This window comes from Delphinus delphis, chromosome 16 (genome assembly GCF_949987515.2).
Source record: "Delphinus delphis chromosome 16, mDelDel1.2, whole genome shotgun sequence".
NCBI lineage: Eukaryota > Metazoa > Chordata > Mammalia > Artiodactyla > Delphinidae > Delphinus > Delphinus delphis.
Window position 1 is genome coordinate 18,766,057 of NC_082698.1, and position 25,795 is coordinate 18,791,851.

At 44.0% G+C, this 25,795-nt stretch overlaps 1 protein-coding gene across 1 annotated transcript; it reads right to left on the bottom strand.

Moving 5' to 3' along the window:
• Window positions 1-23,170: 23,170 nt before the first annotated feature.
• LOC132439292 (oxaloacetate tautomerase FAHD1, mitochondrial-like) lies at window positions 23,171-24,993 on the bottom strand. The gene is made up of 3 exons (XM_060033564.1): window positions 24,458-24,993; window positions 23,343-23,438; window positions 23,171-23,260 (listed from the first exon to the last, which is right to left on the bottom strand). Exon 1 carries the CDS (start codon window positions 24,991-24,993, stop codon window positions 24,550-24,552), a length of 444 nt encoding a protein of 147 aa, XP_059889547.1. The 3' UTR covers window positions 23,171-23,260; window positions 23,343-23,438; window positions 24,458-24,549.
• Window positions 24,994-25,795: the final 802 nt, after the last annotated feature.

The following is a 25,795-nucleotide window of genomic DNA, read 5'->3' on the forward strand; positions in this document are numbered from 1 at the left end:
CAATATCAACATTCATTGCAAGCCCACTGGACCTAAAAGCCTCTGTGTTCCCACCAGCACTAGCACATGAGCAATGAATCAGGCACTGTTGGAGGTACAGTGTCCATCTATGAAATTGCCAGAGGTAAGTGGACCCTAGATTGATAAGCAGCACTGCCATGACCATGGGAATCCACACAGCCGGACACGGGAGCAGTGCTTGGCCCAGAGCAGCCATAGATATCTATTTTTGGCTAAATGAGTAAGTGGCCTTTACCATCTAAAGATATCACAAACATGGAAAAATTCCACCCAACATTTGGATTGGAAGAGCAACAGACCAGTGGGCCAGACAAGAGCTATGTCAACTCGAAAGAGAGAGAGAGCTCGGAAGATGTTTTAGGAGGAGGGCGAGGCTAAGAACTTCACCCAAAGGTAATTCCAGACAGACCTTCTTTTGTTCCCTTGTCACACTGAGAGCGGAGATGAAGATGATACCTATAGGACTGCGGTGAGGCACTTTATAGATACCAAACAAACGGCTCTGCTGGTGGGAGTTACCCTCAGCATTAGACGTCTCTGTTCACTTTTGGGGCCGAGTGTGGAACTGCCTATACCTCTCAAGGTTTAGAAACCACAACAAAATCATGACGAAACTGCTCCCTTTGTAAAGAGGTGGGAAACGTACACAGCATAGGAAACTGTCTTCAGAACCAGCATTCCTACTGACTCACTAATGGTAAAAAGAGGAGGACAAAAGAAAAGAGTCTTCCCTCCCATCCACAGTCAAGTAAAGTAGGCTGCAAATGAAGTCCACGCAGCACCAATGAGCTGGGCGGGTGATGGTGGCTCGGGAAGACCCTTGAATGGCTGGAGGATGAACCTTCTGCACTCGCTTTGTTGAGGACTGGCTCCTTGTTCAAGCCAGAAAATTACTCTGTTTGTGAATAATACGTAATTGATCTCTTTTCTTTTCCCCTTTTTGCTTTAGTAGCTAATGAATCATTTTAAATGAATAGTTTAAAAAGCATGTGAGGCTGTCACATGACATACGAGTTGGGTACCCAAGCAAACAATCCATTCACCAAAAGCATCTCCAGTATGAGCCACATTGCCAATGTCATCCCTGCCCTCTTAAGTGTAGTCACCATGCCCAACCCGGACCTTTACACGGAGACTTGTAAAAAATTCATTTGTCAACCCCTCCTCCACACACACACATACATGCACACACACACACTCTGCATGATTCATTTATGCCTCATTTGTTTGTTTACAATAATCAAGATGATACTGGGAAACTGAAGAAAATTCAGAACTGGACCGTCCTTACTTGCTCTTATCATAACACAGACCACACGAACTGAAATTCCAAAGGAGTTACTTCCCTTAAGAGAAGAAATGTGGGCTTTTGCTCTTTTAAATAGAGATTTAGGAAACAGCTACTTTACAGCCTTTTTTCCCAGTCCTCTGACTTCTAATCTCTACTTCCTTTATGCCCAAATTTGCCACCTTTGCATAACAGGGGAAGGAAGGTAGAGATTGATAAGCCTTACATTTCAGGGAAAAAAACCCTTCAGTCTCTTCCAATGAAATTTTACCTGACTAACGGCTGGCTGCCACTTATATGTACTTCGTGCTGTGTTTTCTCCACCTTCATGAAAATATATGAAAGTTCAGCCTCGGTAGAGACATAAAACCATAGGATTTTTAAAATGAGAAGAACCTAAGGGATCGTCTAAGGATGATTATTCACCCTATTGAAAGAATTAGCCATGGGATCCCTTAAAAGGACAAGGTCCTTGTTTGCCTTTAGAATGGAATTTAATTACAAAATTTCACATAGATAGGCTCACTTTTCCCGGAATATACCCACTGTATATAGTGAAGCGGACCTACGACATTATTTGGTTTATCTTGTGAGAGCTATAATGCAAAAGGATAAAATACAAAATGAAAGTTCGGTGCTCATCTTACCATTGAGAAAAATATGATGATGAACTGCTCTCAAGCCTGGTCCCACCCCAGGGCCTTCTCATTCCTCCTCCTTCTACCTAGAACACTGTTTTCCCCAGAATATGAATGCCTGACTCCTCACTTCATCCAGGTCTCTATTCAAATGTCTTCAAAGAAAGTTTCCCTGGTCATTCCAGCTAAAGTAGCTCCTCCCATCCCCCCCTCCCTAATGAAGCCTTATTCTTCTTCACTGGACTTATTGCCACCTCGCTTATTAGAGCTCTTCTTTCATTATCATTTGCCCCTGACTAAAGTATAAGCTCCAGGAAAACAGGAATTTTTGGTTTTGTTCACCAGTGATTTTCCAGCATCTAGAACTGTGCCTGACACACATATACATTAATAAATATTGAATGAGTGGATGAAGGAACAAGCAAGCAAAGGAGTACTTGGACAGGCCTCAAGCAGATTCTGGAGAACCTTCAGAATCTTCTCATGCTGCCACACATCTGTGACCATCTCACATGTGACTTTCCTATAATGTGAAGGAACTCTCTTCTTTGACAATTCCCTCCTAGATGGTGGTGGGTACGAAACAAGTTGTGTCATCCCTCCGACCTCTATTCATTTTACTTATCAGATTAACTGATTAACCATCTTCCCTCCCTATTTCCTCAGCTATTCAAAAACATGCCTGCCAGGTGCCAGAAAATATGTATGAACAAACAGGGAATGACTAAGTAGTACAGTAAGAGCCAGGATGAGAGCAAGTGTCAAGGAGGGAAATGTGAGCCAATCAGGGGCCATGTTCTGAAGGATGAATCAGGGCAGCCAGACAAGGATGGAGACGTGGGCATTCCAGGAAGAAGAAACAAAAGACACACACGTATTAGAGCAGCAGCAATGATGAAAGGGAAGAAACTAGCTAAAAGACAAGGCAAAGAAGAAGAAGAACAATAGATGAAATCTGAGTTTCCTGTTTTGGGTGAATGAAAAGTCTTTTGTAAAGGTCTAGCCCCTAATCGCCTATAACCCAAACGCAGACTGTTCTGTAATGATCCCTATTATTCTCATATGTGTAGCAGCCACCACAGCCTGTCCTGGGCATAGCTGCTGGCAGCCACTATGAAAGGCAGGACAACTGGCGTCCCAGGCTGTGTGAGGGACCGAAACTGCTGCCTGGGCAGCCAGTTCTGAAAACTGTCAGATAAAGATAAGCCTCACCTGGCTAGACTCTCACAGCCATGAATTTGATGATAACCTTGGTAGAGATCATCTGCCTGGTTTTATTTTCTGGTCCGTGAACAAAGAGAGGCAAGAAATGATACAGAGAGTCGTTCAGGTCCTCAAGTCCCCTGCAGCTCACCTTAGGCCTGAACACACCCAGCTCACAGCTTTACATCCAATTTTATAAAGAAACCCTATAGGCAGCTAGAGAAAACCTATCCTGTATCAGACATGATACCCAGTGCTCTTGAGGATATTATCTCAATTAGACCTGATAATAGCCCAGTGAGGTCATTATCCTCATTCCCTGTCTTACAGGTGAGCAGAGGCTCTGCAGAGGTACCACGGCTTTCCCAAGAGCACTTTATTATTGAGTAAAGAAGCTGAGAGCCTCAAGGCTAAATATGTCTGCCATCTAAAGGCCATGCTTTTCCAGTTTACATCCAGCTGCCTGGACAGCAAGATACTTATCTAAAACCAGAGGTATTTATTTGGTAAGATGAAAAGTCAGGATATGATTGGAGAGAATGGATAAAAGTGCAGCTATAAGGGAGGACAAGACGTTTGTCCTCATGGAGCCCCAGGGCCCCAGTGTCCTACCTTCCACAGCCCAGTGGCCCCTCTCTCCGTGTGCCAATGCCTCATCAGGACTGAGGCCAAGTCCCTGGCCTTATTCTTCAGTCCAAACATACAGCCTCCTATTAACACAGTATCCTAAGGAGTTTTTAATGATGAGGGAAATGGTTTTGAGACAAAATAACTGAAACAAAGAGATACAACATCTAGACACCATAGGGTTTTTTCTTTAAAAAAATTTTTTTCTGTTTCTTTCATAGGTCTTAAATATGTGGGAATAAACAAATATGCCTTGATAGAGTAACTGGGAATACATATCTCCTTTTACTGTAAGCAACTAGGTAGTTGGAAAAATATACAAACAATGGTTTCCAAATATTGAGCGACAGTCATTGCAGGGCTATGATCTCTGAAAAAAGGAAAACAAGATCAGCCCTGTTTTTGCCCTAGCTCTTGACCAGAGGAACTTTATAGACCACAGAAAGGGAGGAGAGTCCCAAGCAGGTGGACAATCTTGATGGACTGAGGATACAGACATCTGAATTTGAGTGGGCTGGGACAGCTGGACTTTGTAGAGGCAAAATTCTAGAGAGGAGAGAGCTAGGCAGAGAGAGTTTCAGAAAACTCCTCCGAGCCCCCTTCACTTTGCTGCCCAGTATTAAGGTGTGCATTAATAGGGTGAAACTCCAGAGCCAGGAATATAATAGCCAGGGATTTGTAAGCTGAACACTCTGACAGCTGAAAGGACTGAAAGAAACTTACGTTCTGACCAGCCAGGGTAGTGACTTATCATTGATCACCACTCAGAAGGACCATGCCCTAGCAGTGGGGCTAACCAGATCTAGAGTAAAGGCTTCTATGGAACTGCCCTAACAAAACTGAAAACAAGCCCTGAAAGAATTAGGCTGTTCCCCAAGCAACATAACTCCCTGCCAGAACAAAGCCTCATTAAATGACACTCATTAAGGGAAAACAAAACGAAACAACAATGTTATGGACTGAATTGTATCCCCCCCAAAATTCATATGCTGAAGCCTTTAGCCCTCTCAATGTGACTGTATTTAGAGATAGAGCCTTTTAAGAGGTAGTTAAGCTTAAATGAGGTCATAAGCCCTAATCCAAAATGACTAGGGTCTTCATAAGAAAAGGAAGAGACATAGGGGAGCATGCACAAAAGGAAAAGCCATGTGACTCAACTGGAGAAAAATCAATCAAATGAAACAGATCCAGAAGTGATGGAAATAGCAGGTAAGATTTTTTAAACATCTATTAGAAACATGCTCAAGAATAAAGAATAACATTAGCATAATAAGTGCAGATATTAAAAACATAAAAAAGAGAACCAGGGCTTCCCTGGTGGTGCAGTGGTTGAGAGTCCACCTGCCGATGCAGGGGACACGGGTTCGTGCCCCGGTCCGGGAAGATCCCACGTGCCGCGGAGCGGCTGAGCCCGTGAGCCATGGCCGCTGAGCCTGCGCGTCCGGAGCCTGTGCTCCGCAACGGGAGAGGCCACAGCAGGGAGAGGCCCGCGTACCGCAAAAAAAAAAAAAAAAAAAAGAGAGAGAACCAAAGGGAAACTCTAGACATGAAAAATATATCAAAAGGGAAAAATTTACTGAATGTAATTGTATCAGAATTCTACAGAGAAACAGAACCAATTTGAGATAGATAGGGATTGATTTTAAGGAACTGCCTTGCATTATTATGGAGGCTGGAAAGTCCAAGATCTGCAAGATGTGCTGGCAGCCTAGAGACCCAAGGAAGAGTCAATGTTGCAGTTCAAGTTTAAGGCCATCTCCTTTGAGAATTCCTTCTCACAGGAGAGAAGGAGGTCAGTCTTTGTTCTATTAAGACTTTCAATTGATTGGATGAGGTTCACCCACATTATGAAGGGCAATCTGCTTTCCTCAAATTCAAGAATTATGTCTTTAATCAAGAAGACATAATCCTAAATGCCTACGTACTAAATAAGAAAACTTCAAATTACACAAAGCTTCAAATAACTTAACAAACTAAAAGGAAAAACACACAAATCTAAAATTATAGAGATATTAATAGTCCTCTCATTAATTAAAGTAGCAAAAAAATCAGTAAAGTATATAAAAGATTTGAACACTTTGCAACAACTTAACCTAATTGACTATAGACACTACACCCAAGAACAATAAAATACACTTTGTTCCCAAGTGCTCATGGAAATTTCACTGAGATAAGTAATCTTCTGGGCCATAAAATAAATTTCAGTAAGTTTAAAAGGACTGAAACATGCAGAGTAGCTTTTCTGACCACATTGAAGTTAAGTTAGTAATAAACAAGAGAAAATTTGGAAAATCTTCAATTATTTAGAAATTAAGTAAATGGACTTGTAAATAACCCCTGGGCCAAAGAAGAAATTACCAAGGAAACTAGAAAATATTTTCAACAGGATGAAAAGAAAAACCAATGTATCAAAATCTGTGCAATACAGCAAAGCAGTCCGTAGAGGGAAATTTAAAGATATATTCAAGAAAAGAAAAACAATCTAAAATAAAAGGTCTAAATTTCCATATTAAAAGCTAGAAAAAAAAAACAAAAGTTAAGTCCAAAATAAGTAGAAGAAATGAGATCAAGAACAAAAATTAATGAAACAGAGCTGACAAAAAGAGAAAAATCTATGAAACCAAAAGCCAGTTCTTTGAAAAAAATAATAAATGAGGAAAAATAAAAACAGAAAATACCCCAAAATGTTAACATTTCTTTTTCTTGGACATTTATAGTTGTTTAATTTTATATTTTCTAAATATTTTTAATGAGCACAAGATATAATCAGAAAATCAAAACCTTATTTTTAAAATTACCACTTCTGTGTTTATTTCAGAAGAATTTCAGTGCCTTGCTCTCCAAGGAAAGACAGAACTGTCTTCCCTAAAGTCTGTTGATCAGGTAAAGTAACTCAGAGAGGGAACACCTCCTACCCAGGTTTGCCACTTAAGAGATCCCCACTCTACTCCAGATGACTCCAGTCCTGGAATGAATACACCTGCTTCTGCTCACTACACTACACCCTTTCACCTCCTGGAGAGCCTGACATACAATTAGTCCTTGTAACCCACCAGCACTTCAAAGTAGAACTGACCTCCTTCTCTGCCTGTCCCTCTCCTTCTATTCTCTTACTCTCTAAGCAAAGTCTGAATTCTTCCTCACCTAGACAGGCTTCTCCCCACCTTCCACTCATCCTATCCCACTGCAAGTCAGATCCACTGTTTTCTACCTCTGCCTCAGAACAGCTGTGACTTCCCCTTGAGAGGAAGCTGTCCCACTGTATTCTGCAATGCATCTTCATCAGTATCGAATGTGATACTAGACCCAATTCCTATTTGGCAACTTGTGTCTATTTCCAGCTGGTCAGAATCTTGAGAAAAGGAGAGGCCTTGCCTAACCTCCTTTCCAATATATTATTGGATTCATAATCTGCTCCAACAAGATCACAAGTTTTTCCTGATTAAACTTTACACATGTGACAAATGAAGCTGATTTATGACACAACCTCTAGAAAAACAGGGTTTTATCTAGATACTGTAATGCTAAAGACATAAAGGCAGAGTATTATAGTTGGTAAATTTGTCTCACAGGGGCATAGGTTAACAAGTCTAAAACTACTTATATACTAGGACTGAACAATAAATAAATACATTGAACATAATGAGAACCATGTTTTTCACTATGAGAGAAAGAAGATAAACCACAAGTGGGGGGTGGGGGGTGTCTAAAATGAGCCCTGCTGGATTTGAGTCAGAGATATCAGTAGAAACTCTTGATTTATTCAAACACATATACAAATGAACACAGAAATAAATGTAGATATGGAAGAGTAAGATCCATAGATCTGTGTGTATGTGTGTGCTGTATATATCATTTCCTAGCTCTGTCCACTCAGAAAGCCTAGAATCAATGACACCCCAGTGGCAATGAGCACAGCTAATACCCAGATCTTGGTTTCTACATACCATTTCCCAATAAAGGGCCTGAAGCATCTCACAGTTCTATAAAGTAAGAAACTGCTTTAAAAAAAAAAAAAGACATAAACTAGTTACAGAAAGACAAATACTGCACAATTCCACTTACATGAGGTATGCAAAATAGTCAAATTTCATAGAATCAAAAAATGAAATGGTAGCTGCCAGGAGCTGGGGGAGGAGGAAACGGGGAGGGGTTCTAGTCATTGGGCAAAATGTTTCGGTCAAGCAAGATGAATCAGTTCTAGAGAATTGCTGGACAACATTGTACCTATAATTAACAATCGTGTACTACAGAAAAATTCCAATGTAAAAAAAACATAAGGAATGAGAGAAACAGAAAAACACTATTAGAACACTACAGTCATAGTTGCTGCAGACAATATCCTTTAATGAGTGTTAAAATTAATGGGTGAAATTTTAAGGAGAAACAGGATATTTGCATAGCCTCAAAGTATGTCTCCTAAAATCTTTAACTACTGTGGAAATCTTAACACGTCCACAAATTCTTTGACACTTCTCCCTTTAGAAGGTGGAGTTTACTTTCCCTCACCTTGAGTGACAGCTGGACTTAGTGGCTCACTTCTAATGGACAAAGTATGGAAAGGGAAAAATAGCAATTTTACAGTGTAGAAACCTGGCAGACACTACCTTCACGAAGTGATCAAAGTTAATAACACCAGCGTCTTGTCATACTGACATCATGTAACCCACAATCTGATGTAATGAATTATCATTTCTGAGGTATCTTTCCCCAAAATCTATAACCTTAGTCTAACTATGAGAAAATAGCAGACAAAACCAAATTGAGAGACACTCTACAAAATACCTCACCAGCATTCATCCAAAGTATCAAGGTCACGAAAGACAAGGAAAACCCAAAAAAACTGTCAAAGGCTGGAGGAGACTAGAAAGACATGAGAAATAAATGGAAGGTGGTATCTTGGATTGGATCCAGGAACAGGGGGGAAAAAAGGATACTTGCGGAAAAACTTGGGGGATATGAAAAAATGTCTACAATATAGTTAACAGTATTGTGCCAACAATAATTTTTTAGTTGTAAAAAACGTACCATGGTTATATAACAAGTTAACATTAGAGGAAACTGAGGGGAAAATATGTGAGATCTCTCTGTACTATCTTCACAATTCTTCTTGTAAATCTAGAATTACTGCAAAAGGAAAAAGGGGGAAAAAATATGGCTTCAATCAGCAAATCCAAAAGTTCAACTTTGAAAGATTAATAAAACGGATAAACTCCTAGGACAACTGACCAATAAAAGAGAAAATACAATGAAAAATGAAACAAATTAAAAGAAGATCTCTACATTGAACACTACAACACATTATGAAATAGGTAAAGAAAACTCAAATAAATGGAGGGCTATATCATGTTGGTGAACGGGAAGAGCCAATGTCGAAAAGATGTCAAATTCCAAATTAATCTACCAGTTGTGAGTAATCTCACTCAAAATTCCAGCAGGTTTTCCTTTGGAAATTGACAAGTGATTCTAAATCTATATGGAAATGTACAAAGAAAAAACCTTGAAGAATAACAACAAAGGACTTATATTACCTGAAGTCAAACCTTTGGTAATTAGGACAGTGTGGTGGTATTGGCATAAGAACAGACAAACTGACCAAAGACACAGAAGACAGTCTAGGGACATAAACACACAAAGATGCAGTCATCTGGGCTATAACAAAAGTGAATACGCAGCACAGTAGGAAAGGCCACTCTTTTAAATTACGGGCACTAATTCAATTGGATATCCATATGGGGAAACATGACCCCTACCACACACCACTCACAAACATCAGTTTCAGATGAACAGTTGGCCTAAATGCCGAAGGGAAAAACGTAAGATTTTTATAAGAAAACACAGAGAGTATTTTTATTACATTAGACTAGACAAAGATGTCTTAACCAGTATCACAAAAAGCACTAGCCAGGGGACTTCCTGGTGGTCCAGTGGTTAAGAATCTGTCTTGCAATGCAGGGGACGTTGGTTTGATCCCTGGTCAGGGAACTAAGATCCCACATGCTGTGTGGCAACTAGGCCCACGTGCCACAACTAGTGAGCCTGCAAGCCACAACTAGACAGAAGCCTGTGCACTGCAGTGAAGAGCTCACATGCCACAACGAAAGATCCCGTGTGCCACAACTAAGCCCAGATGCAGCCAAAAATAAATAAATAAATATTTTAAAATATATTTTTTTAAAAAGGCACTAGCCATAAAGGAAAAGATTGATAAATTACGCTACATTGCAATTGAGAACTTTTCATCAAAAGACATCGTTAAGAGATTTTTTTTAAAGCCACAGATATATGTATTTGCAATACACTTATCTAACAAAAGACTCATCCAAAATATATAAAGAAATCCTGTAATCATTAAGTAAAAGACAGCCCAATAAAATAGGCCAAAGACTTGAACAGGTGCTTCACAAAAGAGAATATCTAAATTAGCTAACGTAGATGAAAAGGTGATTGGTTTCAGTTAGTCATCAGGGAAAAGCAAGATTAAAAAGCTACAGATACCGCCATGCCCCCACCAGGATGGTTACAATGAAAAAGGCAAACCATGCCAAGTGTGGGAAAGGATGTAAATCAACTGAGACTCTTACACACTGCTGCTGGTAAAAGTACAAATTAGTACAACTATGTTGAACAACCATTTAGCAGTAGCTGCTAAAATTGAACATATGCATTCCTACAAACCAGCAACTTTACTCCCAAGAACATACCCAGCAGATATGGGTACATATGTTCACCTAAACACATGTACAAGAATGTTCATCGTACCATAGTAATACCCGAAAATTCAAATAACCAGGATGTCCATCAAGAGTAAGGTGAGTATTCATAAAAATACAATTGCATGATGTTGAACCAAATAAATCAGAAACACACAAAAGTATAATTTGAAGTTCAAAAACGGGTAAAACTGATCTAAGGCATTATAAGGCAGGGTTGTGGGTAATCTGTGTCAGGAGGGCGGGTGGCATCCAAGGTGCTGAAAAAAATTCTGTGTTTTGATCTGGAGCTGATTCGACAGGTATGTTCAGTTTGTGAATATTCATCACGTGATGCATTTATGATTTGTGTACCTTTCTAAATGTATGTTATACGCATTAATAAGTTTACTGGGGGACAGAAAGTTATATACATGCCTCTAGAAGGCATGTATATACGTTACCAAGAGAGATATGAGCACCATCCAACACACACTTTACTGATCAAATGGCGTCCAAGAGCCTGTGTATGGGGTCAGCCAGTGGAAGCAAAACTGGGAGGAAATAAAGATCCCCAATCAGCCGGGATATAAGGCTCTGGTTAGAACAGCTCCTTTTGGCGAGCAGTCCTTGACTCAGTCGGCCCACCTTTCCCATTTCTCTCTCTCCTTTTCCATCTCTAGTTCTTCTGCACGAGAATAGGGTTGGAGAGAGACAGCTCACATTGGACTCACTCCATCCCGAACTGTGTTTCCTAACCACCTCCCAAGTCAGGATGCCAAAGTCTAACAAGCAGCTTTCTGGGGGGAATGCAGTGCCAGGAAGACCAACTCTAAAGACCAGAGAAAACAGAGGCAGGTCACCAATGTGTCCGCCAAAGCTCTTCATGGGATAAACAAATGTGAAGACATTGGGAAAACATGTTCTTTCTGTCAGTAAGAAACTTGAGGCCCTGTCCTTTACCCTGCTATCAATCAAAGTATCTTGGTGACTTCATCTCAGAATAAATATACGCTCTGATGACACTTGGGTCTTACCTGTGGACTATAAAGTCAAGATTTAAGAACAATGTGATGCAGGAAGCTTAGGGATTAATTAGGATTATCGAAATTCATCCTTAGATCACCAATTAAGCTCTGATTTAATGCCAAGTTCTTTCAAACGGGGGAATGCGCAGAACCATGTGACTGGCCTGTAGAAAACTGGAGTTGACCCTCTGTGACTCCCTTAGAACATGTGTCTTTAAAGTGTCCCCTCCATCGTCTGGCCTCCTGTGGCATTTCATGAGTCAGAATGTCCCAGGGACGGAGATACCTCCTGAGCTACCACATGCTGGTGACCATTTTGAATCCTCACTGGGCGCTTGTTGATGTAGCTTCCTGGTCATGGTCACTCTGGGTGTTTTTCCAGACCATGTTCAGGATCAACTTCCCTGCAATGCCCTTCCAATCACCCTTTCCCCCTCCCTGTCCCTCCCCATGGCACCTGTGCCCCCTAGACACAGTTCTATCACTGCAGGGCTCACATGACAGCATCATTCCTTCAGTGGCTTTCTCCCCTACTGGACTTTGACCTTTACAAGGGTGGGGACAGTAACTTATACATGTTATCCACAGCTCCCTGCACAGTACTTAGTATCTTTATTGCTCCTTCTGATAACACATGTAATACAAGGCAATATAAAATTCACATCTCAGAGAGATACAGAGTGTAGGCAATGAAACTTCCCCCAGAATCTTTCTGTCACAAGATAACCACTGCCAGTTTGGTGCGTATTTTGTCAACAATTTGTGTATCAAAAAATATAAATTATTAATAATTATAGTTTTTCCTGAAGATGAAACCATTGCCTACATGCTGTTTTGCAAACTGCTTTTACCACTAAGTAGCATAAGACAGGAGCACACTTCCCTCATGAAGTCCATGGCTCTGCCTTATTCATTTTAACAGTTGCACAGTACTCCATCTTTGGGAGGTCCTATAGTTTACTTACCTACTCTTCTACGGAAGGACTTCTGCATTATATCCATTTTCCTTGTTATACAAACAATACCACTGTAAACTTTTTTGTGCGTATCTTTTTGTGCCCACAGGGAGTATCTTTCTGGGTTACATTTTAGAGCTTGAAAGTCTGGGTCCTTACCGCTCTCCTTTCCCTCTGCAGAGAACTGGTGCAGTGTCCGTAGCACCAGTGCCCCAGAAATGATTAACTGACCAAACAATGGGAGTCAATAAAAGAGATGGTCCTAAGAATACAATTTCTGTACCACTGCTAAAGCAGCTTTTGGAAACTGGCCCCTTGTGTTGTATGTGGTCCCTTAATATACGAGGATACATATGACAAACTCCTTCCCGCTAGGCTAAAGGCAAGGTCTTATTTGAATTTGTTCAATTCAGCAAATATTTTGAGCCTACCCTAAGCTAGAAGCAGGGCATACAATTACCAGCTGTATGTTCTGGTAAAAATTTGATGACTCCTGCTGAAATACCAAGCATCGTTACTAGCTTATTTCCCTTTATGCCTCGTTTGCTAGGAAGTTCAACACTCAGTGCTGATAAGAACTCTCTTTGGCCTCAGATTCTGCTATATGCAGTTGCCCTCCTTAGTGTTCATTGCATTGCTTTCTTACGTTTTTTTAACCCATATTTCTATAGTTCTATTGTATATGCAACTGAATTCAAATTCATGTCAAGGGGAATAACAATAACTAATTACTTTTTAAAGAATTTACATGTGTCATTTCATTTAATCCTCAATTTTTAAAAGTTGTCATGAAGGTAGGACAGGGATTACCACTGTCATCTCAGATTTTCAGTAAACCGAGAATCAGGAAGACTAAGTGACTCACCCAAGACAACATGGCCAGGAAAACACAGCTTTGAGAATCTAACCGGGGTCTCATAATTTTGTAACTGAAAAAAAGAAAGAAAAATGAATTTATGCACCGAGTCAATATGAACACGCTTTACAGTGAAATACACTCACCTTCTCTCACCCAGGCACCCACCTTCTCTAAATAAACAAGAAGTTCTTGGGGGGAGAGGCAGGGGAAGCAGAAACCTGCCTCAGTATGTACCGAGACTAACAGTGCCCTCCACCATCACACACATCGCGGTCTTTAACCGTGATTTCTCACTTTGCACCACAACACAGCTATTTCTGTCTCTTATGACTCCACCTAATTATTCCAGAATCTCCCAGAAATGTTAACTCACATGGCAGAAGGAGTGAAGAGGGAGGTTGGGGGAGGGGCTCATGTAGGGAGAAGGATCAGGGGGGTGGGGAGGGGAGAGAGAGAGTAAAAGGATAGAGTCAGCCAGTGAAAGACCCTTTCCAATGTCCAAACAAAACCCTTCCTTTTCTCCTTTGCTTTGCTATTTTGATGGCTGGGAGGAGTATGCTTTTTACACTGTGGCAATACAAATAGAACTAGGCACTACATTTCACAATTTATGTAGCGGTTTCAGATCATTTTGAAAATCTATTAGAGTTGCAACAGTTAAAATTTTTTCCTCCCGGGAGACTTTTTAGGAGGCATGGACCTGCTACCCTCCCAGCATCATGTATTTATGACCCGTATCCTGGGCATTTCACAGGCTGGTTTCTATTAATTTGCCCTACCAGCCTCTCTGAATACTTGACTCAGGGCTTTTCCCTGCTCATCTCTGGTATCATTCTTCTCTTTCCGTGGAGCTTGCTTACCTGGCTCTCCATTGACTTTTGAAACCTGTGGATCATTCTCTAGATGAGACTTCAGATGGGCTGTCTTCATCCGCTCCCTAGCTCATGACAAGCCCTGGTACCATGGTGCCTCGTGACCACTGCCTGCTGTCCCAGCTCTGTAGACTCTAGTGTCCGATGGTGATGGTTAATTGTATGTGTCAGGGTCTCTTTCACCCTCTCTCTCTCTCTCTCTCTCTCGTCCACTTTGAAGGGGTTTCAGACACCTATTATTCAAAGTCCAAGCTGGTGGAACAAGTGTTTGGCACTTTTGTGAATCCTGCATTGCAGCTGAAGTGGTAATGTTCTTTAGGTAAGGGACATTCAGAGTCAAGAAAAACTTGTTCTAGCAAATGGTGAAATTTCCAAAATGTATCTTTCTGGGACAGATCTGTGTTCCAAGCACAGTCTCACACATCACCTGCCTTCTCGACAGCTCCACCGGGGTGACAAAGCAGCTTCAGCTCCACAAGCGCAGAACCAAACTGGCCTTCTTCCCCACCTCCATCCGTCTCCAGGTTCCCCATCATAGAAAACGGCATTTCTGTACGTTCAAAGAAGAAATGCTGGAGTCATTCTGACACCTCCTTCTCCCTCAGTCATGAATTTTACCTGCTGGACATTTCTCCAATATATTCTTTACTCTCCCAACTCACTACCCTTTCAAACCACCATGATTTCATGACTCAGCTGTAATGGCCTCCTGGCCAGTCTTCTCACTCCTCACTCTTGACTCTCTTCAATTAGCTTCAACATTAGAACGCGCTTTTAAGAACACAAACCATTGCATAAACGTTCCCATGGCTTCCTACTGCTTTTAGAATTAAGTACACAGATTTGGCTTTGGCTTACAGAGGCCTGCATAGGTCTGACCCCTGCAAATGTCTCCCCTAACATATTGGCCTTCTTTTGTTTGCTCAGATGCACTGTGCTTCCTGCCCCAGAGCCTTTGCACGTGCTGCTTGTTGATATCTGCATGGAATGCTGGGCCCCTATTCAGGGTCACTCAGCCAACCCCTCATCATCCCTCAGGTCTCAGCTTAAATGGCACCTTCTCAAGGAAGCTTTCCTGACCCTCTGTAAAGAGCTCTCACAGCATCTTGTACTTTTTCATAGTATTTATGAAAACGTAATCATTTCTTAAATAATTTATTAAATGCCTATCTCCCCCTCCCTCACCCCAATTCCCAAACTGTAAGCTCAGTGAGGGCAGAGACTATACCAGATGATATCCTACTTTCTATGTATGCAACTGTGAACAAGATAGATGCAAAGAAAAACACTCAGTAAAGGTCCTTGGGAGGACAGATGGGAAATAAAGAGGGAGAATCAGTGAGAAGGACAGTTGGTTCTTTTTTGAACAAATTTCTCCTTTATGTTTGGAATACAGGAAAAATAGTTTCCTAGATGACTTGAAGGAAAGTTGTTTTTGAAGAAGTATGTGCATTTGTTGTTTTTGAAGAAGTATGTGCCTTTGTGTACATATAAATATCAATATATTTTCTTTCTTCCTCATTACTTTAATAAGGAAATCCAAAAAATCCAAGCTTAGGCTTACACATAAAACTTGACAAAAATGGAACCCTTTGAAGGAAAGGCATCAATTAAAAATCAAGACCATGTTCAGAAAACTCAACTCACTATGGCAAACCACCATCTTCCTGGATTCCAAATAACAGGAATAAACACAGAACTGAAGAAATCCCTGGTGTCTACTGCACTTTTTGTGTGATAATCTTCTTTTAATAACGTTTTTTTTCCCCTCTTCCAAAAACCGCACAGGTCCTTTGGGGACACTAAAAATTTTCCAGATCTTTGGTGGCATCAGTGTAGTTCTAGAATTCATTGCTGTGGGACAGCATCGAATCTGTCAACTGAAAATGAGAAATGTCCAAACAGCTCCAGATTAGAAAGTCTGTGCAGCAGGGTTCACACCAGTCCAATGTTACCTGGGCTCAGGGCTGCTGAGGGTAATGAGACCACATGACAAACATCCAAACACATCCATTCCACAACCAGCAACCCCGCCACAGCTGTCACCCTGAGAGATCAAACACTCCTAATATACAGCTGCTATCCAAACCACCTTTGCAACTATCTTTACGTACATAACCTAAAAGTAGTACATGGCTACTTTTACCTGTTGAGGTTCAAAGAATGAGGCCTGGGGGAAGTGTCTAAAAAACATTTGGGGTCAAGCCTGGTGCCTAACTGGAAGGTCAAGCAGAGTAACATAATGTTTTGGTTTTCATAATACCTCCTACATATTATCAAGGACATAGAAAGTCTCTTATCTCACTTGGCTTTTCTACAGGCACTGCCCAAAGAGGACTCCTTTTCTGCTTGCATTTCTCAAAAAATTGTCTTGAGCTGTAGCAGCATGTAAGAAAACTGCCCTTACGTTTTCCATGGAAGTAATGGACCACCTGCATTAGAATCATGGGGTCGAGGGAGCTTGTCAAAATGCAGATTTCACAGCCCCATTCTGAACGTGAGGAAATTAAAATGAATCCACTGATGGAGAATAACAAGGGAGCCCAAGGAGGCTTCTGACAGGACCTAAAGAAGAAGAGGCACTGACCTGGGAGAAGGAGGATGCAGAGTGCTTGAGGCAGGGGAAACCAACGCAGGAAGACTGCATGGGGGCATGCTTCAGAGTGGAAGGGGGGTGTAATGGGAGGTGGGTGAGAAGGAAACCAGATAGGATGGGGCAGAAGGGGCGGGCTGGGAATGGCGAGTCCTTGAAGAATCTTAAGCAGTCGAGTACCATGGGTGGTTTGTGTTTTGTAAAGACTGCTCTGATGCTGAGTGGAGAAGACATTTGGAGGGGCAAGAGACAAACTCAGAAGACCATGCAGATGTGGATGAGGCTAGTAAAAGTGGAAACAGAGAAATGTACAAGTCCCAGGGAGGAGGTGGAATTGACACACACTCACAGACTGAAGGTCAGGGTAAGGGGGAGGAAATTTGGGACAACAGCCAATTTTGCAGCTTCTACAAGGGGAGAGCAGTGCCTTTTGCTCAGATGGGCAAGGCTGGGCATCAAGACGTCCCCTCGGACCTGTTCAATGTGTTGGGTCTTACCTGTAAGGTGGAGATAATTCCACCAGCCTGAATGGCTTTTGTAATGATTGGAGATAATACGTGCAAAGTTCTTTAAGAAACAGTAGGAGCTCAATTAATAAAAAGTATTTTTTTAAATTAAGCATCAGAATATTTGTTGGTACACTGGACACGTTTAGGCTATAGTTCTTCCTTTTTCTTCCTAAAAACACCATTGTCTTGAAGCTAAACTGAATAATGCCCACCACACAAATCCAACCTCAGAGATCTCGCACAGATTTTCTCTGCCTTCACCTAACTCCAATGTCCAATACCTGACACCACACACTTGATTCACTTTGTCCTACTTTGTTGTCAGGAAACATCAGAACCATAAGAATTATGTTCCCAAGGACAAGTGTGTGGACGCAGCTCATCAACTGTCAATCTCACATGCCAATGGCTTCTCCCCCCTCTTTGGTCTTACCTCTATACTTCAAGCCCACGAGTCTTCTCAAGGTTTCCCAGTACAGAGCCAACCATCACAATTTCACCACCCCTGAGACTTAAAGACGTTGCAGAGAAAATTAATCTCACCCTTCAATGGAGAGCCAAGGAGACCCTTGCCCCTGGCAATGAGACAAAGTAGGTGCTCACGGGGAAATCCCTGAAGTCCATTTTAAATGTCTTAATGTGATCAAGAATACAGCCCTGTTCACACCAGGAGAATTCAGATAGGCTCTGAGCAATTAAGCAGTTCCAAAATTGTTTGCTGGAAGAACAGGAAGAGTCACTGGGGGAGCAAGCAACACCTGATCCCCGACACTGGGTGACAGTTCAGCTTCTGTGCCTTTCATCAGATTTCGGGAAAGTAGGCTTGACATCAAAAGCCTTTGGCTGCCAGAAGAGGAGGAAAGTGAAGATCATAGCTGAAGGGACAAGTAAAGCCAGAAAAAGAAACCATTCAATAACTCCAAAGCACCTAGAAAATGACATGATTGGGGACAGAGGCTGAGAGTTCATCACATCAGCCTCAGCAAGGACCAATCAAGCCTGTCTGCTCCAGGACCACAAGCACAGGGGAGTGAGTGGCAGAGTAAAGCCTTTGGAACTCTCAAGAGCCGGAGAGCTCAACCCAAAGGAGGGAGCAGTCCTCGCCAAGGGACCAAGCCATTACCATCCAGCCATAACAACCGGATGCAGGTGGAGGGGTGGCAGAGGGCAAGAGCAGGCTGGCAGAGGTGCTGCTAAAGAGGCTGCCAGCCCCTCCCCATCCATCCTGATGGAATGGACTTCCCAGCTCTCCAGGTAGATTGCCTGCATGCTGGCCTCTCTAATCAGGGAGAAGGCAAGGGTCAGGCTCAACCAACATGCAGCGTCACTGGGACTGGTACAAATGTCATTCTACGACTGTAGTCACTTGTCAAAGGAATGTGAGACAATCCCATTGTCTTCTCTCCAAAACATCTGCCACAGGGCATTTAACCCAGGCCCTGGTCACAGTGTCGTATCACCAGCATCATGCTAAACAGAAGGGTGTCAATCCCATTTATAAATTATCTTCCAGCCCAAAGCCATTCAAACATTCGATAACCTTGATGATCCCCTGTCAGGACTGCAACTGTGGAAGGAAGTCAAAACCCAGCAGAGTAACAGTAGAAATAAGCCTTTCCAGCCTTTCCTTTGGTACGGCTATTACCAAAGGAGCGTGACTCGTGTCTTGTCAAATGAAGTGTGAAGAGGCAGGGGTTGAGGAGTTTTTATTTTTCATTTGATTTTTTGAGACACAGCAGGATGTAATCAGCTTATGAGTTAAACAGAGACATCTGTCCGGTTCTACTTGCGACCTCCCAGCTTGCTGTACTTAGCCCAGAGCCCTTTTTAATAATAGGATAAAGATTCAGAAATATGCATAAACACCAAAAGATGGAGAGTGGAGCCACCCCCTTTCCATTGCCCTCCCCCCACTTCCCCTCAATCACTGATTCCCCTGCTCTCTCTCCAACAGGTGAGAACTGACAGCCTGTCTACAGCCAAACTACATCTAAAGGTCATGGCGCCTGGAGGGGCAAGAGGGGGAGCTTCCAGAAAAAGGAGGGAAAAGTCCTTCAAGATTGGGGTCTTCCCTGTACTGCCCTGGTTATGGATTCCAAATACTGCTGCCACTATTGGACACCAAGGGCCTGGAAGAAGTATTCAATTGGTCATTCAATGGGTATTTATTGAGCACCTACTTTGTGCCAGGCCCTTTGCTAGATGCTCAGGAGATAAAACACGATAGATACGCAAGTGACATGCAAGTGCGGATAGAGAACAAAAACAAACCAGCTCTATTTGTAGTTTTTTAAGGAACCTCCATACTGTTCTCCATAGTGGTTGTATCAATTTACATTCCCACCAACAGTGCAGGAGGGTTCCTTTTTCACAGAGAAAAACAAATACTGTATGCTAACACATATATATTGAATTTAAAAAAAAAAAGGTACTGATGGACCTAGTGGCAGGGCAAGAATAAAGACATAGAGAATGGACTTGAGGACAAGGCGAGGGAGGGGGAAACTAGGGCAAAGTGATAATAGCAACGACATATATACACTACCGAATATAAAATAGTTAGCTAGTGGGAAGCAGCAGCATAGCACAGGGAGATCGGCTCGGGGCTTTGCAATGACCTAGATGTGTGAGATAGGGAGGGTGGGAGGGAGGCTCGAGAGGGAGGGGATATGGGGACATATGTATGCATATGGCTGATGCACTTTGTTGTACAACAGAAACTAACACAGTCTTGTGAAGCAATTATACTCCAATGAAGATCTATTAAAAAAAGCACACAAATGAGAAAGGTTAGATGCAGAAAAGGTTAAGGACTATGGGGGAGACAGAGTGATGGAAGAGAGGGTCACTGGGGGCTGGGGGCTTGCTACAATAGCCAGGGAGGGCCACTCTGAGCACATGACACCTGGGGCAAAACCTGGAGGCTATGAAGAAGGCAGGTTTCAGCAAAGGGAGCAGAAAATGTATCACTGGCGTCAGTAGGCATAGCGATGGAGCCGTTCCCAGCCATGCAAGGTGAAAAGAGACAACAGACAGATGTAAGGAATTACTCACAGGGCAGTTCTGACTCATCCACATGCATGGCACTGTGCGCACTTGTACATGCATATTTGCATATAAGACGTCCCATGTTCCTTCCACGGCTAGAGCGCCCATCTGGCTTTATTTAGCAAGCCCAAGGCAGATCCAGAGCGTGTAAATAAATGGCCAGATGAATCTATCAACCCAGTTCACAGGCCACGGAAAACCATCCTGCACTAACAACAGGGCTTCCTGCTCTTCTACACTCTGAGGGTAGCATCACCTGATGCTCCTGTTGTATTAGGGAAACCTACTGGGCATGCACGGAGAGCAAGGCACCTTTCCTCCAAACGCTCTGGAGCAGAGACAGAGCTCCCTCACATTTTACAGTGAGCTTGGGGCTGGATTTATGCTGGGTCATTGTGCCCCATTAAGGTTGCCATGGTTACACCAAGCCCGTGTTACCTGGACTTTTGATGTGCTGGTTGCAGGGGCAACAGCTGCTTTGCTTCTTCTGTAATTTGCCAGGAAAGTGGCAGAGAGGCTCGAGGTAGAAATGCTGGATAGGACCCCAGGGTTTAGAGAGACTGCAGGTGGACAGGGCACACCCCCTTCCAATGAAAAAGCAAGGCTCTTCCCTAAATCCACTAGCCTGTGAACGCCAGCAGGGCAGGGACCCAGACTGATAAATCTTAGTCTCCCCCAGCACTTAAAACAAGACCTGGTGCATAACAAACTCTCAATAAGCGTGACTGATTCATTTTGTGGCAAGGGAAATATTCCTAAAAGAATTCAAACGAAAAATCCACCTCGGGCACTACCTTCTTTAGAAGTCAAGGGGTAATGAAGAGGTTACAAGGAAAACTATGTGGCTCTCACTGCAAACTGGAGATCCCAGCGAGTGAAATTTCTCCACATAAGGGAAAGGCTCTGAAGACGTGGGAAGGGAGGCAAGTCAGTGTCAGCCTTCCGAGAAGCAGACAACAAGACAGCGTTAGATGAGCAGAGGTTTATTTAGGGGAAATGCCTGTAAAGGATAAAAGGGGAGGAAGCAGGAGGGGAGAGAAGAGCCTTCAGACCATGATGCGGGCCTAACCTCCAGGAGAGGAGGCGGTGTGGGGGGGAGGGAAAATTAGACTTCAGGGCAGCTCCCGGAAAGCCTTGGCCAGGCTGATGGAAAGGCTCTGAGAAAAGGCTGTCTGTTAGAAGAGTCCCACGCTGAGGAGGAATGGCCAACTCTAGTGACCCTGCTGCACTCAGTCAGGGGCCGGGTGGACACAGGGGAAATGTGGTCTCACCATGAACATGGCGGGGAATCGAAAGGCAGGCAGCTGAGGCTGTGCAGCAGCTGTGCCCCAGCAAGGAGATCCGAGCAGGGCACCTCCATGACCCCCCAGAGTGGGGGGATATTTGGGGTGGGAAGGGGAGTCTGGAATCAACAATGGCTGGAGGCGTGGGGAATGTCTTCAGGCCACAGAGGCAAGATGAGGAGGTGGCTGGGAGCTGTGCCTATCCTGGCTGGTTGCCTGCCAGTGTGTGCTCTGCCCTTCCTGCTGAAACCCAGAAACACCCTAGACTCCCGTGCAGCTGGAAGCGGCCATGTGACCCAATTCTGCCTGGAGAGATGGAAGTATGGAAGCAGAAACCTGCTGGATGTTGATAAAAAGGGACCAGCTAACTGGCAACGTGACATGCTCTCCTCTCTTCCCCTCCTTCCTCCAGAATATGGACCTGAGGCCCGCAGGGGAAGCAGTCCTCTCGCTACCATGACATGATAAGCCTGAGCATGAAAGCCATGTGCTAGAGATGGCAGAGCACGAAGACAGAGGAAGCCAGGAAAACCTCCACCAAGGTGGAGCTGCTGCCCGTGGGAAGCCCACCTCCAGAATCCTTGTTATAAGAGAAAAATAAACTCCCATGGGATTAAGCCCTGTGAGTCAAGCTAGCACTCCCTGCAGCCAAGCCCAAGTCCCAAAATAATCCGGAGGAGATGCAGACGGAGAGTGAGCAATGGGACTCCTTGTCCTTGGACGAGACGTTCAGTGAAATCCCCTCCCCGATGCCTTTGGAGAGCCTTGGCAGGGTCAGAGAGGGGCTTCTGGAGGGAGGTGGGCATGAGAGAGTTGCTCCGTGTTTAAAGCATGCATAGGGCAAGAGAAGAGGCTGTCCAAAAGAAGCAGTCACCTGCACTATAAATGAACGACTCCCAAACCCTGCCCTCAAGTAGTTTACAATCTAAGTGAGGGGAAAAAAGCACAGAAATTCTACCTTAATCTAAACATTAATCTTTACATTCTGTGGCTTCGTCCCCAGGCCACTCTTACCCCCATGCCCACCACCCATGACAGACATCAGCAACAGTCTCAGGACTTTCCCCTTTGGGCCTAGGGAAGGCCTGGCATCCTCCCTGGCCTCAGGCAGCCCCTACCACTCAGGTGAGGTTGGCCCTTGAAATGAGACCTATTTACCTGGCTGGATGTCATCTGCAAACTTGAAGATTTTAGGCCACGGAAAAGAAAGCTGCAACATGCTTTTTCCTCTCATCTCAACAGACTTAAGTAAGACGATTTCCCCCTAGGGATCCCCAGAATATGATTTGCCTTTCAGATACCGGTGAACATGAAACAGGCACCCAAACCCACCCATCTCTTTGTGGCTAATGTTAGAAAGTGATCCAAGTGATCCAGTCCTTCCTCTGGTCACCAGAGGGGGAACTCCTGCTTCTGAAGCTCTGGGAGGAGGGCTAGACCAGGGCAATCACCGTGACAAACACTGTACATTCTCAGTGATGGAAAAGATTTCCAGGCCACACTTCACTTGTCACAATATCAATCTCAGAATGTTAGCAAAGACGTTCACTTACCATCACTGCTCCGTGGGTCAAGCACTGGAAATCTGATCAGTTCTGTGTTCTATGAAGGCATGGCTCATGGTCCAGAAAGTTAATTAAGGCCTCCAAAGGAAACAGAAAATTCCAGTCTTTAAAAAATGAAACCAACTGCCCTCCCCTCCCCTCACATCCCCAGGAAACTCACCTGGAATCAATCTTCTCATCTAAGTGCAAGTTCCACAGCCTTTTCCAATTGTCACAACAAGAAGTTCCCCATGGACTTTTTCAGTTTTTCTTCAATCTGGAGGGAAAAAAATGATTAATAATCATGTAATTACATTTCCAATTCAATGACCATTATCACTGGATGGGACCACCTCGGGGCTTCAAAGATGAAGTCCATCTGACAGTGAAGAGTTTAGTAAAGGGGTGTCCCTGGTGATGAGGGGAGGCTTCATGAGAATCACAGTCACCACCTGGTTATATGATTGGAGTCCTACCCTTTTGCACTTTTTTCTTTTTTGTTGGGGGGGGGTACAGAGCAAACAAAAGACAGTATTTATTTGGGAAACAATAGTTTCAAAATTATCCTGAAACCAGAATCTATGGGCCAGAATACACCCCCTAAGCAAATGAGTGAGGTCCTCATTAATTGCTCACTTATTAAATAAAACTTTTAATTAACTGACGGTGTAGTGTTTTCCCACATTTCCATGATAAGAATCACTTGGAGTGCTAGAGATTAATTCCATTAACTAATACATGGGGCCTGGGATGGGCCAGTAATTTGGAAATTTTAATTTTACAAATACTTCCAGGTGATTTTAATGATCAAGGAACTTTGGGAAACACTGATGAAACGTGCTTTTCTGCTTTCTTTGCAGATTTTAAGTCTTGAACACCTGGTCCCAGAATGACTCAGTGAAAAGTCTTATCCAGTCCAGCTCTAGGAAAGGAAAGTAAGTCTTCTGAACATTTGGTTCGTTGATTCCTAGAAGACACTGTTTCTCATCTCCATTTCCGGCCCAGCTCTTCTAGATCAGGTTTTTCCTTGAGTTGAGGCATGGCAGTCCAGTCATTTTTAAAGAGTGGTTTCGTATTAAAGGATTATCACATTTAATTAAATAACCTTTTCTTGCTTTTGTCTTGTTCCCTTTTCCCCTGAAACTTCTGTTAAGAAGTTAGGGTGCTTTGTATAGACTCAATAGTCTGGCCTTTCCACCTGAAATCTCATACTGACGACCCCCTGTATACCAGCCTGGATCTCATTGTTCTCTTTAACAGGTCCCACTCCCTTTGGCGTCCCGGTCAAGATAATACCTCCTTCTTCAAGTTCATTATCTTCGAAACGTAGCTGATGGTATAGGAGGATGGAAAAAAATCATGAAAGATATTTCACCCGCCTGCCTGAGTTAGCCATTGACTTTGAGCCAGAGCTTCAGGCTTTGAGGGTCAGGAATCTTCTCTTTGGGCACCAACACTCTGACAGGGCAGGAGGCCGTGGAGCTCTTGGCCTGAGTCGCAAGCAGCCCCTTCTTCTTGCACTCTTCCTGCATGTCCCTGGCGGTCTCGTCCAAGCACAGAGCGTAGCCGGCCACACAGTCCACGACCGCGGCCTCCTGGCCGGCGCAGAAGCGCTTGCGCATCACCACCCCCAGCTGGAGCTCGTGGTGCAGGCTATACGCGTAGGTGGGCACGAGGACCCGCGAGCGCAGGCAGTGGAGGCTCCGGGGAAGAGCTCCGGCTGGCTTTCTCTGCAGGGCTGGCTTTCTCTGCAGGGCTGGCTTTCTCTGCAGGGCGCTCTGCATCTCCCCGACAGGGGCCGCGCGGCTCCTGCCCGAGCACACGATGCTCATCCCCCACCCTCAGGAGCGGGACGGCGGCCTGGCGGCTGCCGCGCTCCTACTTGTGGCCCCCGGAGTCACGTGGACTCTGCCTGGCCGGCCATCGGACGCCTACAGCTGCCCAGAGAGGACCGACTACCTCGGAGCGCTGTCCCCGACTCTGACCTCGGTGCCTGGGAGCCGCTGTCTGGTGGCTCCCTGTGCGCTGCCCGGCCTGGGGACGCAGCCTGGTCCCCGGAGAGAGGCGGAGGCTCCGGCGCAGCTCTCCAGCCGACGCTGCCTCTCAGGGGGCCCTCAGCAGCCCCACACCGGGCCTGCAGACTTTTTCTGAGAAGAAACCCACGTGAGAGAGTGGCATGGACATATATACACTACCAAGTGTCAAATAGAGAGCTAGTGGGAAGCAGCCGCATAGCTCAAGGGGATCAGCTGGGTGCTGTGTGACCACCTAGAGGGGTGGGATAGGGAGGGTGGGAGGGAGACGGAAGAGGGAGGACATGTATGCATATGGCTGATTCACTTTGTTATAAAGCAGAAACACACCATTGTAAAGCAATTATACTCCAGAAAAGATGTTAAAAAAAATAAAAGACCAAACTTACCTCTCTTAAGCTGAACAGACGAAATTAGGAAAAGAGAGGCAGACAGGAGCTGGTCCCATAGAAAATGTGCCTAAGAGAAGGTGATCCAAAGGCAGGCTGCTGTGCTCTGCTCTCCCTGCGCCATTTCCCGAGGCTCCTGCCAGCACCCGCACGGCTAAAATACCATCTCCAAGCCCAGAAAGCCTCACTTCCGGCTTGAACGCCCAGCTCCC

What these genes read in the sequence shown, in the direction of transcription:
- LOC132439292 (XM_060033564.1), bottom strand. Translation starts at nt 24,993, where the DNA reads ATGAGCATCGTGTGCTCGGGCAGGAGCCGCGCGGCCCCTGTCGGGGAG.